The 22,851-nt window shown below is 43.7% G+C and overlaps 1 protein-coding gene across 1 annotated transcript in view; it reads right to left on the reverse strand.

Moving 5' to 3' along the window:
- RNF121 (ring finger protein 121) overlaps positions 1-22,851 on the reverse strand; it is a 132,856-nt gene that overhangs the window by 19,826 nt on the left and 90,179 nt on the right. The window contains exons 6-8 of the mRNA XM_078658642.1: positions 21,191-21,311; positions 15,758-15,891; positions 11,759-11,860 (exon numbers count right to left, since the gene is read on the reverse strand). Coding sequence (XP_078514768.1) covers positions 11,759-11,860; positions 15,758-15,891; positions 21,191-21,311 — 357 coding nt within the window. The remainder of the gene's footprint in view (positions 1-11,758; positions 11,861-15,757; positions 15,892-21,190; positions 21,312-22,851) is intronic.

Here is a 22,851-nt window from a genome sequence, read left to right on the forward strand (position 1 = left end):
GTGTATGAACTGTTTTGTGTGTTGAAAAATTGTCATGTAGCGCTCGTATGCTGCCTGTCTGCCGTTTCAAAGCGCTTTGAGACACTGTAAACATGCAGGCAAGACAGGGCTCGGAGAATACAGCGATAGTGTAATATGTATGCAGGGTAGAGCCCCCCCCCGTCCCCTGCCCCTGGGTTCAAAGGGTTCCAGCCAGCAGGATATATTCTGGTTGTCTATCTGTCCACCCCAGCTGTCAACGCGTATTTACAAAACAAGCTCCTGGCATTGGAGGGGAGGGGAAATGCGGCTCGGGAGCAAATGGTAACGAGCGCGTGAATGGGAATAGCGGCTGTGGGAGGTGAAGCCGGAGAGTGCGAAGTGCAGGCGGGGGGCGGGAGCGGAGCCTTCTTGTTTGTAGTGGCTCGGCTTCCTCTTCAGAAAGAATCCAAAGGCAGCTTTGCAAACCCTTGGACTCTCTCAGCTGAGGTCTTAGAGTGAGAGGCATGACGTTTAAACTGCCCACTTCTAATTCCAAATGTTTGTGGAAAAATATTTTTTGCTTCTGTGCTCAGAATAGCGCCTATGTGGTGTGAAGCGCTTTTTACAACACTCCCCCGATCGCTGAGGCAGAGTGGATAAGTGAGTCATCTGCCATTACCCTAGCCTGGACATTATTGATGATTGAGGAGGGGTATGCACATATGTACTACCGCTGGGTTGTGATTTGGTCCGCCCAGATTAGCACTGCACCACTGTAATCGGTGAGCTGTACTTACAGCACCGCCACTTTAAAACATATCTTCTGTTTGTCTGGTGCAGCAGCATCGTTTTAAAGTGCTCCGTTCTAGCTCTCTGCTGCAGCCGGCAAGCAGTCTCTCTTCAATGGCGCTTCCTCTTCAAACCAGATGTCGTTTCCTGACAGTGCACACATATCGGAATCAGAGTAGATGAGTGAGTCATCCGCCATTGCCCTGGTATCCATCATGATTGATGACACTGAAAGGGCGTGGTTGAGGCTCTGGTCACTACTAATTACCCTGCAGCTGGCAAAGAGTGCTACGATTACAGATAACATTGCCTTGCTGCTTCAATGTACAACCCTCCTGCTAAAACACATGGGAGTGATAAGTGGTAGAGGGAGATTGGTTAAAAAATGTTTAAAAGAAAGTTACCGAACAGTGCGACGGTCGTTAGACGAGTGCCGTGCTGAAAGCAAAATGTTTTTAAAAGTTACTGATAGTAGTGCGGTGGCCGTGAGATGGCTGCTGAGATGCTGAAAGCAAAATGTTTTTAAAAGTTACTGATAGTAGTGCGGTGGCCGTGAGATGGGTGCAGATAGTAAACAAGCATTGCCCGTGAAAGTGAAACTGATATTGGAGTGCAAGGACGGCGGGGCAGCTGAAGCCTTTGATGTGGCAAATGCTGCTGGCAGGGGGAAGCCTGTGGGGAAATGCAAGCTCGTGCACGAAGGAGCTTGTGGTCACGTGATTTCACGTGAACTATTGAGAATCCTCATCATAAAAAAGTGGATGGATCGGAAAAGGTCTCTCTACGAGACCTAAAAAGTGTAAGGCTACAAGTAATTTGGCCATGCTCCGTGGAAGGTAACTGACAAAAAGGAGGGCCATCTAATAGTGAATAGCCACATACAAGCAAGCATTTACAACTAACACCTGGACTAACAAATAGGAAGCGATGGGTGGGCTGTAAGCACACAGACTGTAAACAACATGTCTTGAAGGGAAAGCGCAGCGAGACCTAAAAATGAAACAGCCTACCTTTAAATATCAGCAAAGGTCTGAGGCTTCGCAATCAACAGCAAGGGGCTTACTGGAGTATCTGGAAGGTCTCCGATCACATCCCGACATATTTGGACATTCTACGATCCATAAAACAAAGCAAATGTGCTTTCTCAAAGGATCACCTTAGTAGGCTTTGTCATGGACAGAAGAGGAATACTTCTAGGATTAAAGCATGCAATTTTGGAGCCAAGATCAGGGATTGCTTCAGGACATTTTTCATTCTGTTAGGTATAACGGCCACCACAATGCCCTTTCCCATTAATCCAATCAAGAACAGATTTTAGTAGTTGTGGATATGTGGTCTAACTTTTGATTCTATGATTTCTAGCAGAGTAATAGACTGAGCACTGTGAAGAACAAGTGTTCTGATTTAAGAATGGAAAGGCGAGATAGCCTTCCAATGTGTCAAACTTGTCACCTGCAGATCACTATAAGGGAGTGAGAAGAATTTCACAAACGCAGTAGTCTTGGTGGCAAATTCATGCAGCAGTTCATGCGCGCTATGCTCCCACTTTGTGTTAAACACCCATTTTTGTACTTATCATTGTAATTTACATTTTCATCTAATTTTAAACTGCTTTTACACAGTGTGCATGCTGCCTAACAATTGCTTCAGAGCACGCAGACTACATTCTTGCCAGGTGTCACTCCTGTAGCTGGGCTCTCAGTGAATCTGCTAAATACTTTATCACATCTAGCAAATATTGAACTGTGGACCAACTCATATTTTATGATGACATCATATTTGCACCTCAAGACTTGTGCAAGCTTCACACATCTGCTTTTGGAAAGCTACCATATACAAGGTATCTTTTGGAACACCTCTTCATCTGTAATCAAAAGGACAGTGTTAAATGACATCCAAGAACTCTTTCGGGTTATTAGCAAAAAAAATCACGTAGGCAGACATGGGGAGAAGAAATCAGTTTGCAGGCAGATAGTTTTTAGTGTTTCATTTCTCATATGACCTAGCAAATGTCTGTACTGCGAGGGACTAGAGTCTTTAGTATTGGATCCAGGACACTTTAAATAGCTTTAGTTACATTACTATCTATGATACAGGCAAGACAACACAGTGATATCCTTCATAAAACAGGCATGTTGGTACCAATAGCAGATCTTGCAGAACCTATTCTCAGATTCTTCGACTTTCCTCCAGGTACCTACTACTGCTTTAGCAGATAATTATGTAGTGGCACCAATGAAGAAATTAACTGGTGGCAATGCTACTGCATTTACCGTGACGGAATGGATCGCTAACCTCAGTTCTAATCCAGTCACCCTAGGGACCACTATGCCATCCCTACCTGTTTCTACCACACTGTGAGAGTTCCTTATACAGGTGGCACCACACATGTGGTTATTTAATAATACCACAATATTAAAACAATAGTAAGAGATATTACTATTACTCTGTATAGATCTCATTTTATCTACCTCAGAGCAGATAATTCTACCGTGAGGATGCACACTAGTTGTGGTGTGTTCACACAAAGATATCTGCAGCTGGTGCCTTCATCCACAGAGTGTATCTTATAGGTATCTCAGAAGACTGTCCAGATGGGGCATGCACATGTCTGCATTTGCACAAATCATTTTATTCAAGCCACATCTGATAATGGGGACTCGTGTAAGAGGATTGAAACCTCTATATTCTTTTTGAAAATGAATCTGTAAGTCTCATTATACAATCTACGAATAACTGCTATAAAAGAAATACCATTCACTAATAACAAGCATGGGAATGGCATTTATGACACCCTTTCTACATGCATTGCAACTCACACACCTATTGTGATTTAAACTAAAGTCTTTTTACAGACCATACCTTACATCAAGAGCAATAGTGAAATCTGTGAATCACAAACATGGAACAGCCTAGGAGTCCCACCTGTGCGAATACGGTGACCATGCCCTGAAAGAATTAAAAGAAACCGTGGTCCCTGTGACTCTTCCCCAATCTCTGTTAAGTTTTTATGATATTACTTTGTTCCGATTTTCAAGACAGATGTACATGGTCGCCACCTTTCTTCTCATAATACACCGTTTTTTGTTATACCATACTGTTCTTCAAGTACTATAGTCTATACTGTACAAACTGATTGTTGGACCTGGCCATTCCAGTAGGGTCATCCACAAACCTTATGCCTTCTTCCACCTACTTTTTGATTAATTAGTTTTTGTTGTCTTTAGGATGCTGTGCACTTAACCACTACTAGCCAGTGCTTAAGCGCTTGTGCTCTCTGCTTAAAACATGGTATAATTGACCAATACCAAATTAGCATATTTCATTTACTTATAAGTCCCTAGTAAAGTGGCACTGCATGTGCTCAGGGCCTGAAAAGTAAACGCTACTAAAGGGCCTCGAGCACTGATGTGCCACCTACTTAAGTAACCCGTTAAACAGGTCTCAGGCCTACAATTGCAGAGCATATGTGCGCGGTTTTAACTCCCATGTCGACCTGGCAAAATAAACCTTTGGCCAGGCCCAAACCTTTCCTTTTTTAATACATACGAGTCATCCCCTGGGTAGGCTCTGGACAGCACAGATGGTATGGTGCCATGTATTTCAAAAATAACATGGCATGTACTTTTAAGTTTTACATGTCCTGGTAATGAAAAACTCTTAAATTCGTGTTTAACAATTGCAAGGTCGATTTCTACCATAAGGTAACATTGGCATTTGGAAAAGAATACTGGTTCATGTTTGGTGTCTCTGGAATCCCAATTTGAAATCCAAACCTATGGTGAAGTCGGATTTTAAATTACAATTCTGAAAATGCCACTTTTAGAAACTTATAAATCAACAAAGGGGAGAGAAGGGGTATTTCACCATTAAGGTGAGGACGGAACTCCTGGTCCCCTGGACTTAGTATATCACAACAAATAGAGGAGTACACCCTTGAGGTTTGTTACAACCTCTAGTTTATAAGGTGCATGTATTGTACCCCAAATTGGGACAACCTTTGTCTGCATTCTGTGCATTGATTCATCACCGGGTCTTCGGTCGTCCAATGTACTTGATTGGGGTTTCTCCGCCTGCCTCTTCCTCTCCTGCCCCTGCCTAAAAAAGGCGGCCTGTAGTTGTAGGGTGGGAAAAAGGGTTGTGGAAACGGTGGTTGCCAGCCGTACATTTGGAATTGTTGTGGGTGGTTGTATGGGCCTTGAAACCCCTGCATCATCTGGGGATTTGGAATTGGCCAATTCCCTTGTGGTCTTGTTCTCCCTCTCCCTCTGTCTGTTGCTGCCAGAGCTTGAGTTGCTACTCGTCTGGGAGTCATTCCTAGAGGTGTCTGAATCTTGATCCGTCTTCGCTGGTGCCGAATAATCCGGGTCCGAGTAAGGATATTTCTTTACGTCGGAGAAGCATCTCAGACCCTTTTGAAACTTCTGTATTTTCTGTTGGGAGAGGTTTTCTTTATACTCATTTAATTCTTTATTTAGTTTGTCAAGTTTCTTTTTATGCCCTGTAATAGTAGTTTTAATGTGTCCCTCGGCCAGTTGTATCCCCACTAGTATTGTCTCGGAGAGTGGTAAAGCAGTCTTCAGGATAAGTAAGATCCAATCATGCGTGCAGTGCCACGCTATTAGTGACCAGTCTTTCCTGAAGGTGGCGTCTTCAAGAAAGACACGGGGGGTGTTAGTGACCAATAAACCTTTTGGTGCCATGTTATTGGTAAGATATTCTTTTAGAATGGTGCCATGCAAGATTGTTCTTATTCTATTCCTTTTTAATTCTGTTAGTTTTTCCCATTCTGAGGTTTGTGAAATGCTTTGGGCTATGCTTGCATCTGAAAATAGGGAAAGGTCCCCCATGATGGCATCTATTTCTTCGTTAAGAGTATGAAAGACACAGGTTTTCACTCATGGTGACGAGTATCTGTGTGTGGTTATGCTATGTGAAGGAAAAATACCAAATAAAACTAACTCTCGCAGCTGTGCGCTGCCTAGATATAAATCAACAAAGGGGAGAGAAAGGGTATTTCACCGTAAAGGTGGGGAGGGAACTCCTGGTCACCTGGACTTAGTATATCACAACAAATAGAGGAGTACCCCCTTGAGGTTCGTTACAACCTCTGGTTTATAAGGTGCATGTATTGTACGAAACCAGCTCCACTGTAGTCAGGTGTCGCAGCACACCCAGATGGCATTCGGCTGTCTGGGTGAGACCCCGATGATGAAGCATGTCACCAACTAGGTTGGTGAGTGAGGGGTCTTCTAAGGACAAAGGTTGTCCCAATTTGGGGTACAATACATGCACCTTATAAACCAGAGTTTGTAACAAACCTCAAGGAGGTACTCCTCTATTTGTTGTGATACTTTTAGAAACTTGACATTTTCTTGCCTTAACCATTTGATGCATGTCTCTGGTTACATGGCTGGATGTAGTTGGCAGATGAGATTTGTGCATTCCTCCTGGACAGCCAACACACACTGGGAGCTTAGGGGTGACTCAATTGGCCACCACTGGCAGGATGGGAGGGAGGCGCTGGGTCCAGCCTCATTTAGACTTGAATACGCTGTGTCCTGTCTCAACACAAAGGGTTGTATACCCCCTCTAGAAAGTCTGGAGCCAGGAAGGCAAGGCATCTGTGCACTTCAACGACATGCCTCTAGAAGCTTCTCCCCACTTGTAAGGCACAGCCGAGTATAAAAGAAGGACCTCAGACACCAATGCTTCAGTACACTTCTGGACCTGTGGATCTTCTGCCAGGAAGAAGGGCTGCTGTGCTGCTACAAGGACTTCCACTCTGCTGCTCCGAAGTGCTGACCTGCTGCTTCTTGCATGAGGAAGAAGAACTGGGCCTGTAACTTCATCTTGAACCCTGGACCCCAGAGTGACTCAAAGGGATAGCCTGCCGGCCTCCTGATCTAGGACCTAAAAGGCTTTCCAACATCTCCTGGACCAGCCTTCAGTGAGTTCTTGACCACCAATTGGTGCCTCTCAGGTCCTGGACCCTTGGTGTAGCTCTCAAGCTATTGAAAGCAAGCTTTTGGGCTCTTCGGGAATGGGCCAGTTCGCACCAGAACCACGCCGCTCACTCCAAAAAATCAGCACAAGCTGCTGCCAGCCCGTCTCTTCGCACAGCATTATTGTTAGTCTGCGGGGACTGCCAACGCGAAGCACCAACCCACCCGTCCACAACACCCAGTCATCTCTTCACATCACACTGACCACAACCCGCAACACCCTCCTTGCTCCCAGAGACGTTTTCCAATGCGAACAGGACTCTTTGCACAAAACTTGAGAAGGTAAAACTTCAGCAAGACTAAGCTGGGGCTGTATTCGACCCATGCACAATCGCGGTCAGTCTGAACATTTGACTTTGACCCGGTCCAGCATGACCAAATAGCCACGGTTGGTGCTTTATACATTTATGCGTTTATTGCAGTTTATTCTTTAAAAATTCATAACTCCAGTTCTACTGATTGGATTTTTGTTGTTTTGGTCTTGCTTTATTTATTATATTCAGCTATTTTCTTCTAACTTGGTGTATGGACTATTTATTTATGCTGTGTTTTCACTGTTTGAAGTGTTGCAGAGATACTTTACACATAGCCTCTAAGTTAAGCCTGACTGCCCAGTGCCAAGCTACCAGGGGATCAAGCATAGATTAATTTGAGGTTTGCTTGTGTCCTACCCGGACTAGGATTGTGGTTGCTGTTTGACCAGGGCTCACACTCCAGTAAACCAATTTCTAACACCGATTTCCAGGTGTTGTGGTGACAATTTAAACTAAAATCCTGTTTAGCAATCAACTGATATGTGCATTTGCTAGTACCCATAAGTTAAAAGCTTAATTAAGCGCTCCTGATGAAGCCAACTATTGCCCCAATACTCTTCTTCCTGCAATTAACAAAATTATGGAAAATTACTGGCTCAGTGGCTTTCTAGACATATAGCCTTCGGACTACAATGACTTTAATACAAGTGTGTTTCTCCTCATGAACAGGGTAGGCAACAGATGTGTTGGCTGTGCTGGATCACAAGGTTGAGGTGTACCACTCGTGCTTCACGTGTTGGATGAATTCATCTTGATCCATGAGTTTTGTCTGGTTCTCATCTTTTTTAATGCCAATGGCTATGCCTAGCCCCTGTTCACACATTTTAGACTGCTGACCATTGTGGCATCTCACAGAACTCTTCCCTCTACCAAACTCTTTCCAATGTTTATATGAGGCGACTAGCAGGCAGCCAGTATTAGATGGTTGGGTTTATCAACTCTTTCATACGTTGATGACATGCAGCTTATCTTGTGTTTTAATGTGGCAGCGTCCACGTTCAATGAACTTTAAGTTCTTGCCATTCCAGTATCGAGTTCTGGATGAACAACTATTTTAAAAATCAACACTAAAATATGACAGTATTACTAACTGGACAGGATAGTTTATGGGACCAAGCCTTTTGGCCTTCCAACACAGGGGATCCACTTAGCCAAAGCAAATTGTTAAAAACGTCTCCGCTTTCTGTGTGATAAAGAAGTTACTCTTCTTAAACTTCTTTCAAATGCATCCCTTGCAGAATATCCTCCCGCTTATTCCAAGAGATATTAATGTACCAGTAGGAGCCTGTAATCCTTTCACAGTTGACAATGGGAACACCTGTTACCTAGGTCCGCCTACCATAGACATTCTTAAACTGCATTGTGTGCCTAAGAACGGGAGGAGGAGCTACGCTAGCAATCAAGATGGCCGCGTAAGCTCCTGGCTCCGCCGACCTCCGCCAGCAACTCGTATATCCTGCCATCAATCCTGAACTCGCACCAGATTCCCGTGTTCATTAAGTATTTCTGCTTCTAAAGGTGCAATCCCGAGATTTTTATCTTATCGGATGACGAAGATACGCCGTGTTTCCATTCTCGGCCTAACACCGTGTGGAAGACGGGGCCTCGATTTCTAGCCCATCCGGGTTGGAGTTGATCAACATCGGCCGCCGGACCTGGACTGAGCCCGGTCTCCCTAAGTGTGCCGTAAACTGTTTGTTTTGGATGGCGACACTGAACGGTCTACACCGAGGAAACAGCAGCGTATTGCACCGGTTGCCGTGGTCGGGGGTCCGACGCCTGGAGACCCTGCTACCTTCCCGGGGTGGACGGGCTGGGGCCCTCGCTAACGGCGAAGGTGTCGATCTTGCAAGACGGAGAGCGCCCACTGTTGTCATCGGATTCACGTGGCCTGTTACCCCGGAGTAGCCGGTCTCCGGGGTTTGAGTCCTGCTCTATTGCTTCGTGAGAGGGGATGGGGCGGACGGAAGGCACGCCATCGCTGCAGGCCGTCATGGCCGCCATTGGGGCGCTCCATTCGCATTCCACCGCTGTATTCCTGACACTGATTGTGAAAGTGGACGGTATCTTGGAGCCGGATAACGACTCTTCGCTAAGTTCTCATCTAGCTGTGGTACCAGCGGTGCAATGTACGCCTGAGTTCGAGGTCCCCGTGCGGAACCCGGATTTAATGTGCTTTGTCGGCTCCCAATTAACAGCCAGCGAGCCCGTGCTTATCGCCAGCGTTCCTTGCTCGATCCTGCTGCCGCCTAATACAGACATTGACAGTCTTCTGTGCTGTAACAAGTTCCTCAGTGATTATTGGAGAGACTCGCTATTTTTGGACACTTTCCCTCACTCGATTTGTGGATATCGTGAACTTTTGTCCGGTTATCGATCCTGCAACACTGACATGACCTTTAACGAACGTTCCGCTTTTTCCATTGAGATGGTGGTTCGAGTGAAGAAGACTCTCACGAAAGACCGTACTGGCCAGGGCTGAACTTGAATGCTTGGGTTTGATAAAATAGCTTGATTCAATGCTGGAATTGTAACCTATAATGTGATGGGAGTTGGGTGGTGCTTTGCTAAACTCCCCCGATTGGTCTGAATATTTTGCTGTATATTGGTTTGACTATATTTCAGGGTGGTCGCTTCTGGCGGGGGGTATGGGAGACCGGGGGTGTATTTGCTTTCTCCTCCTCCGCTTTATCTTCTTTCCTTCTTTTAGGGCAAGTTCTTGGGCGACAGGCACGCTGCTAGTGGGTTTAGGCCGTAGCCATTGCAGGGGTGCAGGGTGGGGGGGGGTTTATTTTTGTTTTGTTCTATGGCTCCTTTTTCCTTTCCTTTTTTCCTTTCACGAGAGGTGGGCTGTTTATCCTTCACCGATTCTTTATTTGTCTGGGGGTCTACACTAGCTTTAATTATCCTGTACCTCTGAGGACTGGGGCTCGCGGATGGGATTGTTCTATGTCGTCTAATATACTGTTTATTCCTCCTTTCAATATGCATAATCGAGATGACGTCACAAGTTCCTTTCGCATTTATTATTTGCATGAATATTTCCCCCGCCTGTACCTGTTCTGTATTTTATAGTATGACACCTGATATTTGTACTGCCTCCTCTTGCTTCATTAATAAAATCTTTAATTTTTTTTTTTTTAAAACGCACCTTTTGCACGGTCTTCATAAGAGGGACCGCGTTCCTTAGTTGTGCCATGAGTTTCATCTGCTCAATATTGCTCAATGCGTGGTATTAATAATCCTGTGTATGTTTTCTATGGGACTATGCCCTTGAAATGGGTTTTATCATTGTTAATTTTTGTCACACTAACAAACGGCTGAAAGAAAAATGAAAAAGCACTATTAGGAGCAAAAAAAGGTAGCCTGAGAGTTCATATACCTTTTCTAGTCTAGGAAAAAAGATCTGGGGGAGTGAGATGGCGCAGGGTGTGCTGGGGTTTAAAACTGGCTTAGAGAAACCAACCCTCTATTCATCATGTGGGTCTTTACCTAAGCAAATGAAGATATTACATTCAAAAAAATATATATATATGCATATAACACATTGTATTTCTTACTGAAATGTTACATGTAATTAAAGATAACAGTTTTCCATAGTTACTGATTTGCTACAGATACATACAGATAGAATTGCACTTCTTTTCATGTCTCCGTTTATTTTTAAATACAGAAAAACGGAAATGAGGTCTTCTTGTGAATAATTCTCAGTGTTGTCAATGACGAGTGCCGGGCAAGTTGCTGTGCACATTAGTAGGCAGGAGAGTTGAAGGAATAGCTTATCTAATGAAGCTTAACTAGATAGCGTCAGGTATGCAGCTATTTAAGATATTTAAACTGTTCTACAATGCAAATGTATGCAGATGAGTGTGTTGGATTGTAGATGGCTGCAAATAGTGCTAAAACCTGGTAGGCATTCAAGCGCAAGCGCATTTATGGGATAAATAAATGTAGAAATAAAGTTGTGGCAGTCTAATCTTTCCACTAAACAAAATAAATGAGAAAAAAATCCACATCAAATGGGCAAAAAATAAATGTGGATAAATATAAACAGAAAAGTAAAAAAATAAACACAATAAAACAAGGAGCTCTACATATAATTTAGCAGAGCATTCCAGGGACCTTTGGGATCTGTGATACTGTAGTGGCAATCTGCAATGATGAAGATCTCGTGGTGAAAGGTGGAAAATGTGTCTTGGACCCATCCCTTTTGTACATGTGGACCACTCCTCCATATCACTAGTTCATATTACATTAAGTTCTGAAGAGGGGTTGCTTCCCCTGCAGACCGAGCAATCATCAGGACTGTTCTCTGCTCCTAAAGCCAGCCAGAAGCATGTGGAAGGGGTTAAATAATTTGGTACAATAGGCGACAGAGTGGGCTGGGTGGCAGAAATCCAAATTGGATTAGAAAGATGAACAGATCCATTTAAAACGCACTGAACATTGTAATCATTAAATTCAACAAGCATTCGAGTGAGACCATGTGGGTATAAAATGTAATGTACCACAATTTGCAAGTGAAATTGATCAGACACTGCTGAGAAGTTTAACAGTGGATTGACAGATACCAAGGGTACTATACACAGCAACTCTTCAGGAAGCCTCACAGGCATATGGAACAATACTCCTGAAACAGATCACAATGTCTCCATTCATACTTGTGGCGACTAGTTACTCAAAGGATACGGGTTGCTGAACATTCGTTTGAGGTCCACCTTCTCTTTGCAGTACGGACACGTCTCCTTTTTCCCCACAATACACCAGCCTCGGATGCAGAACTCATGAAATCTGAATGGAAGCAGTTAAGGAAGAGGACAAAGTAACCACAGAAACTAAGCACAGTATCGGTAGGAGCGAAATATTGAAGTGAAAGCAGCTACAGTTGTGGGCGCTGGAGAGCGCGCAGTGAGAGTCTGCTGGAATGCGACACGGCATAGGTGAGTGAACTGGTGTGTAACAGAAACTGGCGACCACTAAGTGATGCCGAGCAGACTGGTGTGTTGGAGTGATACACAGAATGGGTGGGTACACTGGGGTGTAAGTCAGAGAGACTGGACAGTACCAAGTAACAGAATGGAGGAGTATGCTGGAGTGAGAACACATTGAATGGAGCACTGCAGTGGCAGTCAGAGAGACTGGACAGCATGAGGTGATTTTGCATATATAGGGGTGCTACTTCGGTGTAAGTCAGAGCCTGGTGGTGAGCATAAAGTGGTAACACGTGGAGGGCTGTACTAGAGTGTTACGTTGCAAGGAAGGGTGCACTGAGGTCTAAGAACGCACTGACGGGGTGGGTATCTGTGTACAGATACCCTGCAGCTCAGCTCTTGAGGAGCTCCCTGAAGGCCCCCTTGAGTTTGAGTGCAGACTTTTACTGCCCCACACTCACTGCAGTATTCATGGTTCTTCTCAGGGGTGGACTTTTGCAGACTAACTGGGAGTAACTGGAAAACCTGTTACAACGTTGAGTGTTATGCACACTATGCAAGACATTTCACAGAATAGGCAAGAGACTTTATTTGTTAATGAGAATCATACCACCAATCTTCAACTTACACACCTGGTTCGGATGCACTCGGCAGACAACTTGGACTATATGACCTGTCAAAATGATAGCATCAAGTCTTCTCAGAGCCAGAAATGGAACAGAAAATTTTCCATCTCCAAAATTAAAAAAATTATACAGTAGAGCCGGGTGTATCTATACATCACCAATTCCAACAGTTGGAAGGGCAACAAACTGTTCAATCTTGTTTAGAGTTGGCTAATTGTCTTTGTGTAGAGTTCTAAAAAAGGAGTGGGATTCTATCCAATTAAAAAGATATATCCAGATAAATGTATGCATGAAGGAAATTAGGCTGTAGTTCACAGCGCTGTGAGGATCTTTCTCTGCCTTTGAAATAAAATTGTAGATTGGGCATATTAAAAGGCACACGCAGGTAAAATAGCTTGAAATATTTTTTTATAGGGCACTTCTTCTCATGCTTTGATCAAGACTTAAGGAGTTTGGAGTAGTTATTCAAATACTATAGAACATTTTAGCTAAGAGGTTTGTTGAAGAGACAAGCCAGGAAAGAGACTGCCATAAAAATGCTTAAGTCTAAGCTGCACGCAAAAATAAACAAGCATTTACAATGCAATGGTCTCGGCATTATTAAAGGTAGAGCTATTGGCATTGCTCATGACATTTTTTTAACATAACTTAATGTATTCCTGCTCCTGGGAAGATGAGCAGCATAAAAATTAACATAACCAGCACTGCCGAAGATGTGCATCTGTGTGATATCTGAAATTTGACAAAAACATTAGAACAATTATCCATTGCGACATGGCTCAAGATGGGAGAGCGTGAGGAGAGTGAAGATGACAGAACTGCTGCTAACCACTCTGACAAGGTCTTGAAAAGCAGCCGACGTGACACGTCAACTTTGTGAAGGACAGTGAGAAATGTTTTGCCGAAAATTTGAAAGGTGGAATCAAGAGATGCTCCTCATGTCAAATGTAATATAGTCCGCATCTGTTTGAGAAAGGGGGCCCTTGCAGTGGTGATGGCGTCTGGTTGGCAGGCCCTTCCAGACATCCGTGTGAGCTCCGGAAGTGGCCGCACTCAACCTGTGGCTAAGCACAGGTTCGCGGCTGCGCTGACTATAAAAGGCTGGTTGCTCGTGCGGCCGCACAGTATGTGTCAAATCATTTTCCTGAGCTTCTTTCTATGTATATGTCTTTTGGAGAGCCGTGAGTGGGGATGCTGCTGAAAGAGAGCTGGTGAGGATGACGTGAAATGCATTCCTTATAGTGTGCCACATTTAGTCTGTTTTTACTTTTTATGAATGTACGTCGGTTCAATGGCAATGAAGGTTTTCTGTTTTTTATTTTTTTATTTAAAAGGGAGCTTTTAAGTATGTCTAATATACATGGTAATACCTCATAAATGCTGACTGCTAATTATAAAACAACATGATACGTTATCCGCTAAGAAAATTCAACGATTTTGTTTAAAAAAAAAAAACGAAGCAAAGCGTGAATGGGCTAGACATGTCAGCTGAAGTGGGGTTTTCAATCGAGTACACTTAACTCCCAGAAAAATGATGTACATTTCCTATCTTGAAGTTAATAGGAAAACCCGGACTCCTTTAAGCATAACGGCCAACATAGACAATATTAAAAGAGATACAGTCATGATCAAACCGGCCATTCTTTGCTGATTCCTATGTTGTGATGACTGTATCAAGCCCGGGCTGTACATCAGTTGTCAGTACAAGCAGAGGTACCGAGTGTTAGTATTTCAGACGTACCGTAGCCACACCAATAAAGTCACTTTGTGAAATACCTGTAAGCAGGTGGCATGAGCAATACATTCCAGCTTCCTTCCCTGACTACGTCGCTGTACAGAATTTCAACTTTATTTTGAGGCCTTTCCAGTCGTGAAATAAAATAAAATAAAACTCACCAATTAACCCCCGGCCAGCAGGTTCATTAGACAGTTTGCAACCCTTTGCCAAGCCCTTTGTATGGATAAGATGTCTCGTGTTGAGGGTTTTCCTAGCTAAGATTCAGCGGTGAAGCGGGCCACTTAGAAGGAACATTTGTTTAGTTCCAGACAGACGAATTGCATTACCCAAAAGTAGACTGTATAGCTAGGGCGTGCATAGGTAACAGACAAATCTGTATTATTTGCATTACAATAATAGCGAGTGAACTTGCTCGCAGTCTGGAGCGCCGATGACTTTAGTGAATGGATTAGTCGGGGTGCCTCGTGGATTACAGTGTGGTGTAAATATTCGGAGACGAGCGACATTGTGCAACCAAGCGGGGATAAAGAAAAGAGGAAATACACCCTGGCACTTTGTATCTCCTTACACTTCAGCTTGTGTTCCACAATGCAATGTTCAGGCGACCGAAAAACGCAGCACATAAAAAAAAAAAAATCAATGGCGCGTGGGTGGGGAAGGCACGGACAATGGGAGGGAGAATGAGGGGGTATTTTGAAGGCACAGAGTTGAAGCGCCACGAACGATGCGCAGCCTCACCGGAAGTCAGGCAAAGTCGCCTGTGATGGGGCGAGAAGAGGAGGCAGTCGGAGTGAAAGCGTCTCGCGGCCCGGGGCTCCTGTGAGCAGTGGAGAGCCCCGGGGCCGCCAGAAGGAAGTTGCGCAAGTGTTGTACATGCCCGGTGCCTGCCGCGTGCGGAGAGCGGAGTCCCCCAAAATTGGCCCGGTAAGTTGAAAAGGGCTGGGGAGAGAGGGGGGGCTGGGTGCACTCGTGTGTGTGTGCTTGTGTGTGTATGCATGTGTGCGACGGCGGACGGGGGGGCTGGGTGCACTCGTGTGTGTGTGTGCGCGTGTGTGTGTATGTGTGCGGGGGGGTGTGTGTCTCTGTATGTATGTGCGTGCGTGGTCGCTCGTGTGTGTGTGTCTGTGTGTATGCGCATGCGTGTGTGGTGTTTCGAGCTTCCCAGGAGACAGCGGCTGGCCACAGCGCGCGTGACAGTTTCAAATCGCCTCCAAGGCGATGCGCGCGGCCAGGATTGTCTCCTGGGAAGCAGACACGGCGACAAAAGGTTCTCGGCGAGAACGCGCTTCCGCGTGCTTAGCCGAGACCTAAAACTATAACGAGATCTTGAATGTTATCCAAGTGCTGAATGTCTAAAGGCAGGCCATGCCAGATCCACACACTCAAAGGATACACATGGTTGCAGGAGAGTCTGTATGTGTTCTCAATGATGCCTTCTTCGTTCACATCTACAAAGATTGGCTGCCCACATACGGCACAAACACTGTCGGAGAGGTGCTTTGTCGGCATTCCTGATGCACTATAGAACTGAGAGAAAAAGAATAAAACATAATAAGCAGATTTGAGAGAGTTATGTGGGGGTTAGCATGACCTGGCAAACTGTCTGGTCTATCTCTGTAGTTCATTATTTTAGTTTTGATAAAGCATGACCCTATAAGGAGTAGCAGTACACTTTGCAGAGAACATTTTTATTACACTAGCAGAGTCTTAAGAGGAACAGCACATAGGACAGTTGCGTTAGTGTGGACTCAAGTGTGTGTATACATACATGGATGGAATCTGGTTGAAACCAGATTGCAAGAGCAAGGATGTGATGGAGAACTGTTGTGGGAACAAACAATTGAGACAGTGCAAGTATTTGTTTTAACATCACTCATATTTCATTACATGTTAGATATTTACAATGTAAAGAACAAGGAGATATAGCAATTTGCTAAAATCACACCATTTAGGTCAAGTACTGCTCAAGTGATGAAGCCAAGACTTGAAAACAGTTTTTTGGGATGAAAGATATGATTAGCCATTAAAGGTATTTGAGTTAGATTTCTTCACAGAAAGACTCACATATTCAGGGTGCTGTCAGTTACTGAAGTCTGCAATTGAACAACGTGAAACTCCACAATCACGCAAAACAGCTGAAAAGGATCTTATGAAGTGACACCGAAATTGGTAGTAAGTATAGATGCCTGCAATGTACCCCCTTTTGTAAATTAAAGTAAAAGAAAAAACCACACAGAAATTAAAGCCATACACAAACCACTGTAATGCCCTTCACCACACCTTGTGTTTTATCTAGAGGATACTTTACTGACAATTACATATTGTGGCTATCTAATGCAATGGAGGGGATCTGGTGACAGTGGATCACCTGGGCAAAGGGGTGTTTGTAAATGTCATCAGCACTTCAAGATGGTTTTATTGAGTTATAATGTACATTAACAGTTAATAATGAACTATTCCTTTTGGCAGGAAAACATGTAATCATGTAGTACAGATGATGTGATATTTATGAAAACATTTACATAAAAACCTCAATTTTCAAACGAAAGTCTATTTGAAGAAGTGAAAAGTTTTTATATTTTACTTTTTTATTGGGGAAAACATAGTGCACCCTAACATACTTTCAAAGGAAGTGCCATCACAACCACATAAAACATAGAAACACCAAAATCTATGACATGAGCATTCAAAGTGAACCATGGAACTCTCGTATTTGATGCAATACAATTATCCATCTCAGAAGATACTCTTCAAGCTATCATATCATCTCTTCCCTTAGACAAAAGGAAAAGTGCAAAGGGGGATAGAGGAGAAGATGAAATCACAAGGAGGCAACAAAATAAACTGCAACATCTATCTCCCTGAAATCAATTTCATAATGTCCTCATAGCAAAACTACTGTTCACCATAAGCTAATGAACATGTCCTGGACCCAGACACTGTCCCCTCTACAGACATCCATCTGCTCTGCCATCCGCTGTCAGCACAAATTTGGTAAACCACCTGATGAAAACAATTATGCAGCTGAGCCAGAGAAAATGTGCATATCTTGTAGGGGCCCAGAGTCTCACAGGATGCGACATTGAGGATTCAAATGTAGGCGCAATCAATACTTCGTGGACTCGCTGAAGCTACTGATGACCGTGATTGGTCAACCTGCTGTAGTCTGGGGAAAATGAAAATCCACTCGCTGTCCCTTAAAACAGCCCCCTTCTGCCTCAATGCACCATCTCAAAAGGATCACCCCTCACCGGAATAACAAGGCCTTTCTATGTTTAAAGATTTCCCTGGCTTTTAAAAACACAAATAAAATAAAATAAAAAAAGACCACAAAATTAAAAACTATCAATCAGCACGAAATACATTTTTGTTAGTACATAACAGGATAATGTGCATTGAGAACGATAAAACAATGTCAGGTCAAAGTCATCATATTACAAAAAGGAGCAATTGTCAATCTTCATAATAAACAGGAAATACAATGAAATAAAATGAAACCTAATCAGTCATTTAAGCGGTTTAGATTTTTAGTAAATAAATGGCAAATCAGTTCCAAATGGGGTATCGATCGGTTGCGGATATCTGAATGTTTCTGATGTATTTTGTCTGCGCTACGTGTAAAGCAACACCATGCAACCAGGTTCGTATTGAAATGTTATTGGTTGCTTTTCAATAACATAATGTGAATTTAACACCCACAGTAGGTAGCAGGTCTAATAATGCAAGCTCTAATGAACCCACGTACCATACATCTGAAAAGCAGTGTCTTTAAGGTTACAATGGGACCCACATTAAAAGGTCTCCAACGGCCCCTTACTCCACACCCTGCCACTTGGAAAATCTAGTTGGCTGAATTTGGTGGGTGAAGGAGAAACTTTTAGGCTGTGCTATAATGAGTCATGTTTGAGTTACCCATGGCTGTCAGAGCTGAAGGACCAACAACATCCGAAGTGCCTATTTGCAGGCACTGGAAGTTCCTGAAGTGAGGAGATAAACTACTAGAGAACAGAAACAGTCCACTCACTGCAATGTCAGGCTTTATTAGATAGTCTTTGGATGGACCATATTTTCAATTTATACTCCTGCACTTCATGGATAACTCAAAATGTGAAAAGCAAAGAAAACGCAGTTATGAATGCAAAGATGTCTGGTGAACTTCAACACTCTGAGTCTGGTCATATGATATTGAGGAAATACAGATCTTCTACCACAACTCCTGCTCACAGTGCCACAATCCTAGAGAGCCTCTCATTTCTTCAGAATAAAAAGACCATTGGCAGCAGACCATTCAACGCTGGTGCACAAGAAGGCCCCATGCAAAACAAGGTCAGTGTTTTCTGGTCATCCTCACGGCCGTGCCCAAAGTGATACACACCAACTACCTCCCTTTAAGCAATCTCGGCAATGGGTTGAAACACGGCTTGCATTTCCCACTAAGCCGCTCTTGCCTTTATATCACCCTGAAGCAGTCTTCCTGTACAGCATACCATCAGGTAGGAGCTTCCGCCGGAGCATTTCATCTTTGTGGATTATCAGCCTGTTCTTTAGCTTCCCAAACAACAATTTTAATTCTATTTTGAAGTTTCTCTCTCTGAGGCTCTGTACTTCCACATACGCAGAAATAAACATTCTGGAGTCCTGAATGAGATTCACTGGCAATGTCCTTCACTAGTTCTCCTCTTCCCTTTCCAACCATCACCAGTTTGTTCATATGGGCACCACCAGGTCCCAAAAGATACTGCTTACCTGCGGAGTCTCCCAAGACTCCATTATGTTTCTTCATCTTCAAATTTTACATGGAGTCACTTGGTGCTCTAATTACAGATAACAGCCTCAAAATTCACCAATAAGAAGATGATACACAGCTTGAAAATCTCCTCTGCTTCAGACTTTTAAAGCCTCAAAAACTGCCTGCACATCGTACAGGCCTGGATGTACAGCACCTACCTGAAGCTCAACAGCAACAAAGAAATAATCCCTATTTTTTGCCAACCACAAACAACAAGAATCAGTACAAACTGGACTCAATGACATGAACCGTGAAGGCGGCAAATTCCAACTTCCACTGAATGGAAAGTCATTTAGATTCATCATGGACACTGACCTCACCCATAAGGAACACACTGTCAAAAATACACACAAACAGCCTGGTACAAGCGCTCTTCTAAAGAAAGTGCAACCGTTTCTTCCAGAAAAAAAAACTTCAGAACTGCGGTTCAATCCCCCATAATCTTGCATCTAGATGGTAGTAAAGCCTTGCTCCTCGGTCTCTCAGAACCACATTGGCACCCCTCAAGTGAGTTCTACACGCCGCAGCATTTTTGATCCACGGCCTGAAGAAATATGATCAAGTCACCCCATCCTGATGAAACGCCAGTGGCTCCTCTTGCTGGCCCTTACCATCTTCTATACCAGCTGCACCAGTTACATAGCCATCACAACCAGACTCCTGGCTTATCTAGCAGAACAGCTTGCCAGCTTTAATGGTTCTTGTCACATCCAGATCAAGAACACCAGACGAAGAGGTGCAAAAAAGAAAAGATAAGGCAGCAGGTGTTTTCCCATCTATGCACATGGAAACTGGAACAACATCCCTACATCTATCAGCACGGCTTCAACACGGAGCTAATTTCAGAAAGAGTTCAAGATTCACTACTTTAAATAACTCCATATCACCATGCAATAATAGTTTATAACACAGCTACCTCTCTTATCAATTGTTGACTTAATTGATGTATTTGACCTTGAAGAATGCTCTGCTGTCTTATGGCTAGCTTTGTGCTAGGTACAGGCTGGACTGTTCCCATGAGGCACAGGGTCAGACTGATTTGCATATGGCCATGTCTAAACTGGGGTGGCAGAGTGGGCTAAAGAACGGTGATGGATTAAACCCAGATCTGTTGACTGAGTGTGAGTGTTTGATTGGTTCAGATGCTCCGTCCATCACCACCCCCTTTTGTACCGCTTTGTTCGCCATAAGTTGGCAGGGTATGCTCAGAAGTGAGTCCCTTGCTCACTTTGCCACTGGATTCAAGCAAGCCTGGCTGAAGACGGCTGTAATGCCAGAAACCGGTCCTAGAAGCTTGTGTCCGGTCCAGGGAAGGCATGGCTTGGCAGTTCGGGCTGGACTGTTCCCATGAGGCACAGGGTCCGACTGCTTTGCATATGGCCATGTCTGAACTGGGGTGGCAGAGTGGGCTAAAGAACGGTGATGGATTAAACCCAGATCTGTTGACTGAGTGTTAGTGTTGGATTGGTTCCGATGCTTCGTCCATCACCACCCCCTTTTGTACCGCTTTGTTTGCCATAAGTTGGCAGGGTATGCTCAGACGTGAGTCCCTTGCTCACTTTGCCACTGGATTCAAGTAAGCCTGGCTGAAGACGGCTGTAATGCCAGAAACCGCTCATAGGAAGCTTGTTTCCGGTCCAGGGAAGGCATGGCTTGGCAGTTCGGGCTGGACTGTTCCCATGAGGCACAGGGTCAGACTGATTTGCATATGGCCATGTCTGAACTGGGGTGGCAGAGTGGGCTAAAGAACGGTGATGGATTAAACCCAGATCTGTTAACTGAGTATGAGTGTTTGATTGGTTCAGATGCTGCGGCCATCACCACCCCCTTTTGTACCGCTTAGCTTTGTGCTAAGGCAGTACCAAATACATACATGCATAATCTATTAGGAGAGTTTTTGAACTAGTACCTGTTATGGCAACTCAAAAGCAACACACCGAGCCTCACTAGTGGGAAATGAGCAATATATAAAACACTCCACACCACATTAAGAGACAGGATGTTTTCCAAGTAAAGTCACTTTCCCTTGCAACTTACCCCAATTGTGGATGCCATGTAATCAGCACACATTTCAGCAAAATCTCGGCCCAGCACTCCATAATAAAGACCGTAAAAGACCAATGAAATGCCGAAATCCATCGCATCTTCAGGCTTTATTCTGAAATTGAGGCAGCGATTGTAAGCGAATCAAAGAAATAATGGGTGATAAAGCAATCTGTTAAAAAATAGAACATTAAGTTATAAATGATTTATGATGCTTATCCAACCCACTGTTCGAAGATCATCTGTATAGACAATTACTATTACCCACTTTAAATTGTTATGTAATTTGTTGACCTCACAAGAACGAAAGGCTGAGTCAGCCCACTCAGGCTTTGAAGTTCGGACCTGCAATTCACATCGAGATCTCAGTTGCAAGAGTTTTACTTCTGTGTATAGCTTACTGGCGTTTTAGTGGAGCAACTGGCTAAGGAGGGTATCAAAAGAGGTGTGGCCTGGTACCATAAAAGGGCAACTCAGATCAACAACACTTTTAATCCTGCAATATTCTATGACTTGGACCTTGATTACAAGTTTGGTGGTCAGTCTTGAACATAAGGTAAATATCCATACCATAGGGTTCAGTAAATATTACATGCTAAATAACACGGATTAAGAATTTTTATCATGCACCACAGATGTTATTTAGAGCATGTGTTAAATACTGAATGTCGTTCGCGCATGGGGTAAACACTGCACCCAAAAAATAGCACATGCACCAAAAATCTGCAATTGCCCATGTCCAGGGACTGGAAGTTTCTGGAGTTAGAAAATGAATCACTAGAGAACAGAAACAGTCAACGCAACACGCAAAAGGACCTTGGGAGACCACAAAAGTAAACAAATAACTCCTTCCTGTGTGAGAGAATGGAGGAATTTTGTGTTGCCAAATCACCTTGAAACGAAAACAGAATTCACTGCCATCCTTGGAGGTCACTCAGTCTTCACAAGCAGAAACCTGCCAGACTTTTCCATCATGCACCCAGGGAGAGAACGGAAGCACATGTTTATTGATCCGAGCTGAAGGTCCTGGCTAAGGCGGTGGTAAGACACAATAACTGTCTAATGAGCCATCACATGCTGAAGATGCCACAAAATAAATAAATAAATGCTGGTGGAAGGATATAATGGGCAAACATTACTGAATCAACATATCCACATGATGTTAAAAACAGTTTCTAAGCCTTGGAATTTTAAGTATTTAATGGATTGGCCTCGCACAAGCACTAAAGCATGTGGGAAGAAAAATGTATGACCATCCTTAACATGTCTGAAGTACAAGACATGAAAGAAGGTCTCTAGGTCAGAGGAATCTACGGTAAGAGACATGAGAGTAGTAATGGAAGTACATGTGGTTGTTAAATTGTTGACTTCGCTGAGAATCATCATCATTGTGGACAGTGAAAGATGTAACTTATTAGGCATTCATAATGATCCATGAATATGAGGTAATTGAGGCTACCAACTCTCTAAAGGTACAGCTGACATGTATTGAGATTGAAGCAAACACAAGGAGATGATGGACGGAGCCCTGATACTTTTCAGACATCATCTCTTGTCACAGATCTGGGTTGAATCCATCATCGTTCTTTAACTCACTTTGACACCCTAGTTCAGACGCAGCCATAGGCAAATCAGTCTTGACCCTGTGCCTCATG

The sequence above is a fragment of the Lissotriton helveticus genome, chromosome 8, assembly GCF_964261635.1.
Source record: "Lissotriton helveticus chromosome 8, aLisHel1.1, whole genome shotgun sequence".
In the NCBI taxonomy this organism is placed as follows: Eukaryota; Metazoa; Chordata; class Amphibia; order Caudata; family Salamandridae; genus Lissotriton; species Lissotriton helveticus.